Source organism: Eschrichtius robustus, chromosome 5 (genome assembly GCF_028021215.1).
Source record: "Eschrichtius robustus isolate mEscRob2 chromosome 5, mEscRob2.pri, whole genome shotgun sequence".
In the NCBI taxonomy this organism is placed as follows: domain Eukaryota; kingdom Metazoa; phylum Chordata; class Mammalia; order Artiodactyla; family Eschrichtiidae; genus Eschrichtius; species Eschrichtius robustus.
The window spans coordinates 7,336,318-7,349,753 of NC_090828.1; the positions used below are offsets into that span (position 1 = coordinate 7,336,318).

The following is a 13,436-nucleotide window of genomic DNA, read 5'->3' on the forward strand; positions in this document are numbered from 1 at the left end:
GGCCTGTTTCCTTCCAGACATTTTTCTGGGCGTGTAGAAGTGGGGTTCTTCTACTGCTGACTCTCTCACCCATTCCGCAGCAGGAAACAGTCCTGAGTCACCCTTAGCAGCTGTCGGGAACCCAACGGATGGCTGGCCCCTCGTGTTTGACCTTGTTCCGTACTTGGACACGAGGCTATCTCCGGCTTCACTGTTGTGAGCGGGGCAAGCGGTCTTGGCCGCGGATGGCAGCGCCCTTGCCAACGCAGACCCCGACAGCAGCCTTCTTTCACTTTTTTTTTTTTTTTTTTGGCTGTGTTGGGTCTTCGCCTTTGTGCGAGGGCTTTCTCCAGTTGTGGCAAGCAGGGGCCACTCTTCATCGCGGTGCGCAGGCCTCTCACCATCGCGGCCTCTCTTGTTGCGGAGCACAGGCTCCAGACGCGCAGGCTCAGTAGTTGTAGCTCACGGGGCTAGTTGCTCCGCGGCATGTGGGATCTTCCCAGACCAGGGCTCGAACCCATGTCCGCTGCATTAGCAGGCAGATTCTCAACCACTGCGCCACCAGGGAAGCCCCTCTTTCACTTTTAAAACCTTTGCATCTGGGGACTTCCCTGGCGGTCCAGTGGTTAGGACTCAGCGCTTTCACTGCAGGGGGCACAGGTTTGATTCCTGGTCGGGGAACTGAGATCCCGCAAGCCGTGCATGGCGGCCAAAATACTAAGATAAAATCGGACCTTTGCACGTGTCTGAGAGCGGGAGGAGACGAGTCCTGGGTGCTGACCGCTGGCCCTCCTCACGTCTCAGGCCATGTTCGAGCTGGTGACTTCCGAGGCCTCTTACTACAAAAGCCTGAACCTGCTGGTGTCCCACTTCATGGAGAACGAGCGCCTGAAGAAGATCCTGCACCCGTCCGAGGCGCACATCCTCTTCTCCAACGTGCTGGACGTCATGGCCGTCAGCGAGCGGTGAGCCTCCGCCCCGGTCCTCGTGGGGCCCCTTCCTGTCCCTCCTCCTCGCCTGGGGCACGTCCGGGGCTGGTGGCACTGCCTGTTACTCTGGCTTCTGTGCTTTCGTATGTTTGGAATTTTCTGTAATAAGATATAACTAAATACATAAATCCAAAGATCTCCCAGCAGCGAGGCCCGTCGCGCCCCCCCTGGACAGGACTGCTGCCTGCAGGTCCCTCCCGGCCACGCAGGTGCTCCGTGTGTCTCCCACAGTCAGGCACGTCGGTGGCGGGCGTCACGACCTGGTCCGGGGGTGTCCGTGTGAGCTGCTCTTTATCCTGATGTCACAAGGCCCTGGCTTGGTGCGTGCAGGGCCCGAGACCCTCTGAGGGCCAACGCGGAGCGTGGTCCTGGATTTACACTTTCTCTTCTCCGGTTGCGTGGTGTTTGCAAGAGTGTGTGGAGGTGGCGATTGGGACTGTACTTATATTTTGCCCAAAGAAGGATGGGATGAGCTTAAGTGGAGGAGGAATAGACATCTATTGACTGATTATTGCAAAGAAGAAATGAACTCCAGTCATTCCGTTAGGATAAAAGATCCATTTACCCTTTTCACTGTAGCCTGGGGAGGTTTGCAGCTAAAAGTGCAGAACTCAGCTTTTATCAGCTGGTCCGACCCTGCCTGTTCAGATGTGAAATAGCACGCGGGCAGCAGCAAATCCACACCTGTATGTGGCTCTCTATGGACCCTCCTGAGTCGGTCCCCCTCCACATGGACACCCCACCTTCCCGTTTGCAGCCCCCAGATCCTCGTGGCAGCCCCCCACCCGGTAGGCTCAGGAAGGCGAGAGCTGACTGAGACCAGAGCAGCCTCGGAGACCCCTCGGTCTCTGCCGCTCACCCCCGCTGGGGGAGGGGTGTCTATTTATTTTTGTATTTATTTATATTTTATTATGGAAAATCCCAAACATGCAGCAGTAGAGACACCAGTGTAACGAGCCCACGCTTCAGCATCTAGGTTCACCCACGGGATCATTCTGAAGCAGATCCCCATCGTCATCTCACTTCATCTGTAAACGCATCCGTATGGATGTGAAAGTTGAGGTCTCTCCCTTTTAAAAATGCTCCTAATGTCACTACCCACCTAAAAAACTGAACAAGTAATTCCGCGATGTGACGGAATGTGCCCACCTGGCTGGGACCGCCTCCTGTCGTGTTGGTTGGTTTGGTGGAGGCATGCCCCGGGTCTCTGCAGCCAGCCGCCCCTAAGCCAGCCGCTGCCCGCCGCAGGTTTCTCTTGGAGCTGGAGCGCCGGATGGAGGAGAACATCGTCATCTCGGACGTGTGCGACATCGTGTACCTCTACGCCGCCGACCACTTCTCCGTCTACATCACCTACGTCAGCAACCAGACCTACCAGGAGAGGACCTACAAGCAGCTGCTGTGAGTATGGCTGGGCGGCGGGGCCGTCGCACAGGCGTGGCCCCGGCGGCCCCCTCCTCTTGTGCTGACACTGAGCTGTGCTCCCTGGGTCTCTGCTTTCCCAGGACAGCGTCCAACTCCGGCACGTTCTGGGGCTTTCGGTGTCACTAGGGGAATGTTGGCCCCGGGACAGTCAGCCGTGGCGCCCACTGGACCTGTGTCCAGATGGCTGTGCAGAGCTCTGTGAGGTTTAGAAAAGGGAGCTTGAGGCCAAGAGGACAACTCGAGGCCCAAGACGGCAGGAAAGTGGTTTGAACTAGAGACAAAGGCAGGGGTTGGGGGGAGGGAGTCTTTTTGGTGGTTCTCCAGCAAAGCACTTGAATTTACTAATCTGCCCATTTTGTAAACTTTCTTGGGGTTTCCGTCGATGAGAGAGTTTTTTCATTAACTTGCCTCTTTTGAATCCTTCACATTTCTGTACCACGTTTCAACCACAGTTTAACCAGTGATATGTTCTTAGCACACTCATGGGCACCAAAGGACTCTCCGAGTAGTGACCTCTGGACATTATACTTCGTTGGGTCTTTCCATCAAGCCATGTAGTTCACTGGGGATGTTTTAAAGTTTGAGTATTCAGGGGTTTGGCTGTTTTACATTTGGGGTTTGAAACTGGGATTTGAGGGAATCGGGATGCCACTTTTGAGGACGAACATTGAGAAGACAATCACACAGGAGAATGGGATTCTAGATGTTGCAGTGCCCAGGGGTCCACTGGTGTGGCCCGTGAGAGCAGACTCTCTGGGCCTGAGTGCCGTGTCCCTAATGACGGGCAGTCCAGGGCCTGCGTCTGATCTCCAGCAGTGGTTCCCACTACTCAGCCCATCTGCAGACGAGACATCCCCATCTGGCAGGAGTAGCACAGGTTCTCCCTGCAGCCATCTCCAGCCCGCTGCCTGCTGCTGTCATTACGTGGGTTTACCTTGCCACCGTTTCCTGCTGGGTAAATCATCGAATCCTGAGTCTGATTCATAGTCTTGGCCACGCAAGGAATTCTTGCCCTCCCACACACAGCATATTTTGCTAAGTCTTCACGGGCCTGGCGTGTGAAGTCACTATTGTTATCTGACTTGTACAATAACAGTTTATTTTCCATTTTTTTTTTAAAAAAAAAAAAAGGGAAGGGAAGAAATCAACGCGTTTTCTGTGCTTGTGGGCTGTCTGGTTCTTAGGAGGCTGAGGATGGGGAGGAACCCCCTCCGATTTGCGCCTCCCACGAGCCAGAGACCTACTCTCTTGTCTGTGTCCCCAGCCAGGAGAAGGCAGCCTTTCGGGAGCTGATCGCGCAGCTGGAGCTGGACCCCAAGTGCAGGGGGCTGCCCCTCTCCTCCTTCCTCATCCTGCCTTTCCAGAGGATCACGCGCCTCAAGCTGTTGGTCCAGGTACCGGCCTCTCTCCCCTGACACACACTTCTCCTGCTGCAGGCTGTTTCCTTTGGTCATTCCAGGCTGGCTTTCCATTTCCAGAAGTCCATTTGTTCCACAAATCCTAATTAAGCTCTTACTGTGTGCCAAGCAGTGGGGGACTCAGCCCCTGCCTCCACAGAGCCACATTCTGGGGGAGGGTGGGGAGAGATTGACACACACACACACACAACCAGGAAGTGGTCATGGCTGAGGACGGTGAAACGGAGTGACATGATGGTGGTGACTGCCTGCCCACTGCCAGTTGGGGGATCAGGAAAGACTCCCGGATGAGTGACATTTAAGCTAGGACTTGGCTGACAGGGAGGAGCTATTCATCTGACAGGGAGCTGCTTATGCAAAGGCCCCGGGGCAGCAAGGTTCACAGACCAGGCCGCCAGTGGTGAGCTGGGGGAACATGATGCGAATGAGTGTGCAGATGTGGGCAGAGGCTGAGCAGGGGCCTAAGGAGCCAGGTAAGACATTGGGTTCTATCCTCAATGTGATGGGGAGTCATTCCATCTAGTTGACGCTGGTAAGAGCTCAAAGCAGCTGCCGTGTGGAGGGTGTCGGCAGGAGGGCAAGAGTGGAAATGGGAGAAGGGGTTAAGGAGCAATTCAAGAAAGAAAGGTGGGTTCGTGGAGGTTGGGGTGGGAGATCCTGGGGGGAAATCAGTGGACTGAGCTGTGCGCTTGCTACTGTGGAGAGAAAGGGAAGGAGACTCTTTGGTTTGAGCAGCTCAGGTGCTGGTGCTGTTTCCCGACACGGGGAGGGCGGGGTTCAGTGTTGGACCAGCTGAGCTTGGGAGGACTTTGAGCCGTTGCATATCCAAGTTTAAAGTCAAAGGGAGAAGTCAGGGTGCGAGCCCTCGGCATCAAGGTGGTATTTAATTGGAGAGACCACCAAGGATGGAGAGAAAGGGGTCCCAAGACCCAGCCTCAGGACATCGTGCCCGAGAAGGAAGGCGGCGAGGGAAGAGGCAGGCCAAGAGAGCCGGAGTCGGGGGAGCCTGCAGAGGGTGAGATGTCCCGAAAGGGGGTCTGCAAGAGTCAAGCAAGACAGGGCGGAGAGCCCTTGTGCCTGCCGCATGCTGGTGGGTAGAGGGGACCCCCGGGCCACCAGGCAGATGAAGTGGGTGGTGTGGATCCGGCTGTGGCTCAGAAAGGAATGGGCTGAGGTGGTGACCTGTGACCCACAGTTAGGGGAGGTCAGAGGTCAAACAGGCGGGAGGCCAAAGGCCATGGGCAGCTAGTTCCATGGGAGAAGGGCAGTATCGGAAAGGAGAGGTCGGAGCCTGGGAGGAAGGGGCTCTCGGAGGCCTAGGACCAAAGAAACCCGAGTCAAAAGAAGCCCAGACGGGGCAGTGGGGGGAGGTCCATGGCACGGTGGGAGAACAGCTGGGACCAGCCCAAGTCATAGGACACTGCGACTGAAGGAGTTGCATGTGAATTTTTTAAACTTGGAAACAATGAAACAGAAGACAGTTACATTTCCTAATTATGCAGAGAAAAAAATTTATAGGAAAAGAGTATATAGTGATACATTAAAAATCTTAACTTCTGGATGATAAAACCCAACAAAACTAAGATCAAGACCTATCTTAATGTTGTCGCGAGGAGAACGGTGGCATGGGGTGGAGGGTGCGGGCAGGGGGACTGAGGTTCAGAGGCAGCGTGTCCGAGGGGTGAACGTGGGCGGGGTGCTCCAGGTAGACCCGTCAGTTACCGCAGAAGGTAGGGAGGGGCCCACCAGAGAGGAGGCCAGCATGGAGGGCTCGTGCACCAGGCTGAAGAAGCCACACCATCCTCTGCCTGAGGCCAGGAGCAGGACCTGGTCAGATGGGGTTTCATCCCAATGAGAAGAGGTGGAGCCTGAGCCATCCTGTTGGCTGGGAGCTGGATTTGGGAGCCGGGGGATGGTTACAGGCAGGGTTGGTGACCCCACGTTGGTGGTGGGGGGGAGGGTAAGGAGGCATCGGAGCCGACTGCGTGTGTCTGGCTTGGCTGGCAGGCAGAGGCGGGGCAGGTGACCGCACAGGGGAGGCTGGGGGCCTGCAGCTGGGGGACGTCCAGAGGCGGGAGGGATCTGGGTCTGGTCTGGAGCTCAGGAGAGAGTGGAAAGGATGCCCAGCACCCTGGTGTCTGGGTGGCAGCAGGTGGCTGGGGACGTTCGTGCCACCACATGGGGCAGCTGGAGGCAGGTGAGCTGTGCTCAGACGCACCCAAACCTCTTCATGGAATGAGAGCAGATCAGAAATACGGGCACGGGGAGAACAGTGAGGCAGAGACCAGTGCAAACACTGTAATCTATAGGCGAAACTCAAGAAAATCCAGCTACTGGAAAAAAGACATCTTTATCAATAAGACCCGAGTTAACGGGGTCGCTGCTACTTGGCTTCAGACGGCAGCCCCACTGATGCTGCAAGCGTTGCACCCGCCTCGGGGACAGCCAGCCCTGAGCCACCCTTCCCTCACCATCGGACCTCGCCCTCCCCCTTCCCCACCGCACTTGGCTGCCCCCTTTGCTTCGGTCTTCGCTGTAAGGAGACTGGGGCTCGGGTTTGGCCCTCGTAGTTAGTCCTCATGCAGACCTTGACTCGTGGTTATCACTTTAGAGCCGGGCAAGGCTTGTGTGCAATGCTCGGCCCTAGGCTGGTGGAAGGTTCTCCCGCCCTCAGTCCGTAACTGGTGGGGCTCTTTGCTCCCGGCTGTTGCAGCAACACGAGGCTGTTTGGACCAGTGCAGCAGGGAGGCTGCCACTGCCAAAGGGGGCGGAGAGGGGAGGAATGGCTGTACGTGACGAAACTAAATGCAGACTTTGCCTGTGCTCAGAACATCCTGAAGAGGGTGGAAGAGAGGTCTGAGCGGGAAGGCACTGCCTTGGATGCCCACAAGGAACTGGAGCTGGTGAGTTGTGCTTCCTCTTTCCACATTTCCCGGTCAGCTGTCTTCCTCCTCTAGACCCGCCTTCCCGTCCTGCCCCCTCCTGTGCCCGTGTGTCTCTGGAAGATGCAAATTCATTTTAATAGTTGGCAATCCAGAGAAGTCACCGGATCCAAAAAATAAGTCGGGTGGACTTCCTTCTCACCCCAGGCTGCTGACGTGCGGGGTGGACCAGGCCGGCCGGGCGCTCTTGACCTGCAGACATGTTCATGGACCCTCCCGCCAACCCCCGCTCTGTGGCCACCCACAGGCCCAGGCACTCCCCGCAGCAGCCCTCGGAGGCCCCACGCTTGTCCTTACCTGTTTCCAGTGTCAAAAGCCATGGCTCTTGCCTCCCTTGCCGCGCTCTGAGGCCGGCTCTGGCTCTTCTTGGGCCCTGATGCAGCTCTGCCCTGTGCGCCTCTCCGACCCCCCGATGCCGCCTCTCCCGGCCCTCGAGCTGCACCTCTCCTGTCCCCGCGAGAGGACTCCCCGGCCCTGCCAAGCCTGGGCTCTTCCTGCCCAGGAGTGGAGAAAGCATCTCCGCTCCTGATCCTCGGAGAGAAGAGGTTCCTCCTGGAAGCTGCCGGCAGAGCAGGGGCTGTGCGGGAGGGGTCGGTGAATGTGTCGGTTCCCACGTGTTTGTCTTAAAGCAGCGCTGTCTCGTGTGTTTGGCTCCAGTGTGTCCGCTGGAGCTGCGAGCCCACTCCTGGCAGCCGTGCAGGGGCCACTCTTTCGTGCTGGTGACCCTGAAATGGACGAGAGCCTGGTGTTGGGAAGTCCTTTCCACTCAGTGTACCAGTGGCAGCAGCTTAGTAAAAGGACAAGCCCCAGTGGGCGTCAGGTGGTGGTTCTAAGCCACGTGGAGCCACATGGAGCCATGAGGACTTCGTAGCTTAATGCCGTCTTTTCCCCGCCAGGGGCCTCTCCTCGCATCCCTCAATCAGGCCAGTTGGCCACCAAAATCCTTCTGGCAATTATACCCTTTGGATACTGGGAAGAACAGCACTCTCCTCCCAGCCTAGTTGGGGAAAGGCTGGAGCCTCGAGCAGGCTGGTCAGGGAGGGTCAGTGACCTGCCAGCCAGGCTGTATCTCTCGGGACCCTCTGCCCACCCCTGGAACGCACACACCTGATCAGGTGGGAGCTTCATTCTGGCCCCCACTGGGCAGCCGGCCACACTGGGCCCCAAGGGGTCTCAGGGCACCGGCAAGTGTTTTCTGTTTTCAAGTTCTTTTCTGTTTTCATCTCCTTTTCATTTCCCAGGTATACGCTTGCTTCTCATTATTTATCTTTTTAAATAAAGGTGGGTTTTTTCCCTTAATTTTTAAAAATGATGCTGAATGCAAACAAGTCCACAAACTGTTCATAAGCAAAAAGAAGATGGTAGAGATCAGCAGTTCTCCCACACCCCACTGCCAACATGCTGGCGCCTGCCCTTCCAGACCCCTTTCCAAACAGACGCCTGCACACACAACTGTATTCTTTGCAGGTGGGCTTGTGGTTTATGAGCTGGCCTTTCCCTCCATTTTAGTGTGTGTAAAATTATTGCACTTCTTCGTGATTTCAGAGTACAGGGTTATGTGGATTGATGAGCGTTAATCAACCCCTGTTGACGGACATTTAGGTTGAGGACAGTTTTTCTCGCTCTGAACGCCACTGCAGGGGACATCCTAGTACGCACGTCTTTGGGCTCGTTCCTAGATGCTGAGTGCCTGCTGGGTGCCGGGCCCTGTTCTAGATCCTGTGCAGATATCGTCTCTCGGGATGAGTCCCCGGAAGTCCCAGAAAATGTGGTTTCATTCGGCCCCTTGGTACCTGGGTTGCCTCCCAGGACGGTGGGGGGACTCTGTGCTCCCCCCACAGTGTGTGACGGATCCTGACCCCCAGACCTTGGGCATTTCCCGTCTGACAGATGAGAAAGGACATCTTCTGGTCGAAATCTGCTCTCTTAGGTGACATAAGGGGTCGGCATCGATTTACGTGTTCTCTGGAGTTCACGTCCCAGCAAAGACAAGGCTCTGATTTTCTACACTGGAACTGAGACCCAGTTGAGACTGACCAGCTGTGGCCTGAGTGGGCCGAAGGAAGTGGCCAGAGACAGCTGGCTGCGGGTGGCCTGATGTGTCCTCCTTCTCGTCCCAGGTGGTAAAAGCATGCAACGAGGGCGTCAGGAAAATGAGCCGCACGGAGCAAATGATCAGCATTCAGAAGAAGATGGAGTTTAAGATCAAGGTGAGCCCAGGCCCAGCCACATGTCCCCGCCCCAGCCTGGCTGTCCCGGAGCATTGGTCACTGGCCGGGCTCGCTGAATGGCCGCCCTTGGGTCTCAGCACAGTATCACCTCCACCGAGGCCTTCCCTGACCCCTTAGCTGAAGGCCCCACCTACCCCCAGTCACCAGGCCGTCACATTGGCCTAGACCAGGGGTCCGCAACCCACGGGCCGCAGACCGGTAACGGTCTGCAGTCTGTTAGGAACCGGGCTGCACAGCAGGAGGTGAGCGGCGGGCGAGTGAGCAAAGCTTCATCTGCCGCTCCCCATGCCTCCCCACGGCTCCCCACCGCTCCCCACCGCTCCCCATCGCTCCCCATCACTCCCCGTCGCTCGCACTACCACCTGAGCCATCCCACCACCCACCCCCATCTGTAGAAAAGTTGTCTTTCATGAAACCGGCCCCTGGTGCCAAAACGGTTGGGGACCGCTGGCCTAGACTGTCTCCTGCAGGGAGTCGGGAGCTGCCTGCTCTCACTTACTGGCTGTGTGACCTTGTACAGTCAGCTCACATGAAGAATGTGACATGGACTGCTCCAGGGATTCTTAAATGTGGGCGATTTGAAAATCTGACTGAAGCTACCGACCTTTCCCCCAACTTTGTGTAAAGCTTCAGGCATTAGTGACCCTAAGGGCCCCGAGGGCTTGGGTTTCTGGGGTTTTGGGCACATGAGTACACAGTACCTGCCGAGGGTCCCTGAGGTCATGCTGGGTTTGGGAGCTGAGCCCCAGCTGAGGATGCAGACCTCCGGGCCCCCCACGTAGCTCCACCTGCGGGCCGCGTGCTGGGTGCTGGGTGCCTGCCCCGGAGCCACAGTGGGGACCTGCCATCCCAGTCTCCTCGCCCTGTGGGACCCAGTTCTCCCCTCTCTCCTGTGAACTTGGCCTCTCCTCTGATCCTGCATCACACAGGCTGAGCCTAGTAGGAGGATGACAACACACACACACACACACACACACAGAGGCACCCACGTGTACACACTCACACGTGAGTACAGACACATACAGGACACGTGGACACAGACGTGAGCACACATACATAAAAGCACACACAGATACATAGACAACAGACAGACACACACCTGCCCACTCAGGCACGTGCGCATGCACACACACACGCCCTTCCCATGTTTGCCCAGCACCCATCCGTCCCTCCCGCCAGCACCACGCGTGTCCTGGGCCCAGCGCGGGCCTCACACACCATTACTCGCGGTCATCACTCCAGTCAGAGCGCGAGGGGAGCCTGGGGCAGGGGGCGCGGAGGGGCACAGCCGTTCTGATGCCGTCCCCCCTCACGCAGTCAGTGCCCATCATCTCCCACTCCCGCTGGCTGCTGAAGCAGGGCGAGCTGCAGCAGATGTCAGGCCCCAAGACATCCCGGACCCTGCGGACCAAGAAACTCTTCCGGGAAATTTACCTCTTCCTCTTCAACGACCTGCTGGTGATCTGCCGGCAGATTCCGGGGTGAGCGGCAGGCAAGAGGGATGGGGGGTCGCCACGGCCTGGGGGCGGCGGGCGTGGTGGTGGGATGTTGCCCAGGCTCTGGATCCGGTTTGAAGGTCTGCTCCGTTCTGGTCCAGCCTTGGGCCTTCGGGCAGGTGTATTTCAACGCCCTGAGCTTCTGTTTCCCCTCCTGTCTAGCGGGGGCTGTACCCCTAAGGACGGGGAGAGTCCAGCTCAGTGCCTGACGCCTGGGGCGGGCTCGGCAGAGCGGCCACTGCCGTGTCATGGGTGCTGACCCCTCGTCCGCCGTCCACACTGTGGAGGGCGGGGGCCGGGGGTGAGGGGGACCGGCGGTCAGGTGGGGGGCTTCCGGAAGGAGGTGAGGAGTGGCAGCAGTGGTGCCGGCCCCGCTGGCCAGGGTACAGCGTTTCCTGGAAATCCGAGCCGCCGCCTCGGGACTGACCTGCCTCTGCTGCCACCCTCGGTCCCCAGAGACAAGTACCAGGTGTTTGACTCGGCCCCGCGGGGCCTGCTGCGAGTGGAGGAGCTGGAGGACCAGGGCCAGACGCTGGCCAACGTCTTCATCCTGCGGCTGCTCGAGAATGCGGACGACCGGGAGGCCACCTACATGCTGAAGGCATCCGCTCAGTGAGTGCCCGGTGCCCCCGCCGCCTGCCCGGGCGGGGCGAGGCTCCTGTCGCCTGCCCGGGTGGAGCGAGGCTCCAGGCTCGGCACACCGCCCGCCCTGTTCCTGTCCTGCCTCCCCTCAGGCCCTGCCGGGAGGGCTCCTGTGCAGTGTTAGCGGGGGCGAGCATGTTGGGGGGTGTGTGTGTGTGTGTGTGTGTGTGTGTGTGTGTGTGTGTGTGTGTGTGTGTGTGTGTGTGTGTGTGTGTGTGTGTGTGGGTGTGTGGGTGTGTGGGTGTGTGTGTGTGTGTGTGTGTGTGTGTGTGTGTGTGTGTGTGTGTGTGTCTCTGGGCGGGCCCCTCTGTTCTGACGAGTTGTTGTAGAGCCCTTGGGCCCGACCGACCAGCGAACCACTGTCGCTGTGTGGCCTCAGGCCCACCTGCCCCTCTGAGCTGCCAGGCCAGCCGCCCTGCAGCCCCGTGCGGTGCCCAGCACCCCCCAACCCAGAACTCACAGGTGTCGCCCTGCACATCACGGTCCAGTTCCGACTGCCTGGGGCAGGGGTGGCGTCAGCCTCTCCCGATTCCACGGACCATGGCTCAGGGCAGCTGGCAGCTGAGGGCTCGCCTCTCGGTTAACTTTGGGGTGTCGTGGGCTCACCCTCACCCACTGACTTTAAAGATGTACCAGGGAGGTTCTATAGCGCTCCGCCCCCGTCCCGCCGCTGGATTCCCGGCCCCGTCCATGCTGTCCTGCCGCGGCCCTGTGCCAGGAGCAGGACCCAGTGGCCAGCTTGCTGGATGCCTGGCGCAGCGGGTCCCCTCACGTGGGGTCCGTTGCTCTGCGGTTGGGGCATTTGTCCTCTTCCCTGTCCCAGAAGCGAGATGAAGCGTTGGATGACCTCGCTGGCCCCCAACCGAAGAACCAAGTTTGTTTCCTTCACGTCCCGGCTGCTGGGTAGGTGGCCCACTGGGGAGGGGGCACCCGCCGGGTGGGGCAAGGGAGGGTCCAGGGAGCCTCGTGGCGGCCCTGCCTGTCACAGCTGCGTCAGCCTCGGGGGCCTCTGCACTCTGCCTGAAGGGCCTGCGGGCCCGCTGGGAAGACTGCTTCGCCTGCCCGGGGGTCCCTAGCACCCCAGTGCAAGCTTAGTACCCCACGGAGGACACGGGTGTGCCTGAGCTTTGCAAACGTTTTGATGGTTAATGAAGAAATAAAAGCCACTGGGTCATAAGTGACAGATGCCACAAGGAAACCAAGAGGAATTCGGGCCCAGAAGGCAAACGCCAGTGTTCTCTGGGGTGGCCAGTTGTCTGAAAACCTTACAAAATATAAAAGGGCGCAAGTCCAGCTGCCTGACAGAGACGCTGCCATCCTGACCAGCTCACCGAGTCCTGACTGTCCCCAAACTGCTCCCAGGGCCCAGCCCAGGACCAAGCAGCTCCTTCTGAAGTCTCAATAAGAGCCCCTCACAGCCTGTTCATCCCTGTATCCATGTACTTTTTGTTCAGAACTCCTGGCGCTTTAACGGCCTTTTCTTTGGAGCCACACACCCCGCCCTTGAGTGAGCCCTTTCAGTTGCTGCGGGAGTTTGCGTTGTCTCTTGGACAGGCAGCGTGTCCCTGCTAACTGCTGAGGCAGAAGTGGGGGGCCAGGTTTTGCCCGTGTAGGGACCAGGGCGGGTGCCGTGGTGATGAGGACGTGCCACCCCCCTCTCTCCTCCCTTCAGACTGCCCCCAGGTCCAGTGTGTGCACCCGTACGTGGCCCAGCAGCCGGACGAGCTGACGCTGGAGCTGGCCGACATCCTGAACATCCTGGACAAGACAGAGGATGGTGAGGCCCCGGGGCTGGGTGCCTCTCCCACTCGAGGCTCCCTGCCCCGGCCTCCTGGGGCTCTGCCCCAGCCTGAGGGACGTGGTGGAGAAGCAGACAGAAGAGCCGGCTGAGAGGCAGGCAGAGCCCAGGGCCGTGCGGCCTCTCTGCTCCCGTAGACCGTTCTGCCCGTCATGGCTTCCGCTGGCCTTTCCTCAGCATAGAGCAGGCATCTCTGCCAGTGCCTCCGCTCTCCTTCCCCGGAGCTGTGAGGTCCGCCTTCCCCCGCTTAGCATGAGGCCCAGCCGAGCGCCTGGCTCCATGACCCCTTCCCCTCATCCGGCCCCGGCATCAGCCCCCATCACAGTGGGAGGCATGAGGGCCAGGAGCACGCTGACCCTGACCCCGTATTTGCAACAAGCTTCCAGATGAGCCTGTGACCACCAGGCTTGTAGCCCCACATGGGCCAGAGGGCCACCCGCCGGGGCTCCCACCCACTCCTGCTGTTGGCATCAGTGCCAGAGGTTCACTCCCCTCCCCTGAAAAATTGATCCCTTA

The 13,436-nt window shown here is 58.7% G+C and overlaps 1 protein-coding gene across 1 annotated transcript in view; it reads left to right on the forward strand.

Moving 5' to 3' along the window:
* Positions 1-13,436, forward strand: part of NGEF (neuronal guanine nucleotide exchange factor) — a 43,055-nt gene that overhangs the window by 28,271 nt on the left and 1,348 nt on the right. Inside the window, exons 4-12 of the mRNA XM_068544200.1 lie at positions 784-944; positions 2,217-2,369; positions 3,658-3,787; positions 6,640-6,714; positions 8,874-8,963; positions 10,302-10,465; positions 10,937-11,092; positions 11,946-12,025; positions 12,795-12,899. Of these exons, the coding sequence (XP_068400301.1) occupies positions 784-944; positions 2,217-2,369; positions 3,658-3,787; positions 6,640-6,714; positions 8,874-8,963; positions 10,302-10,465; positions 10,937-11,092; positions 11,946-12,025; positions 12,795-12,899 (1,114 nt within the window). The remainder of the gene's footprint in view (positions 1-783; positions 945-2,216; positions 2,370-3,657; positions 3,788-6,639; positions 6,715-8,873; positions 8,964-10,301; positions 10,466-10,936; positions 11,093-11,945; positions 12,026-12,794; positions 12,900-13,436) is intronic.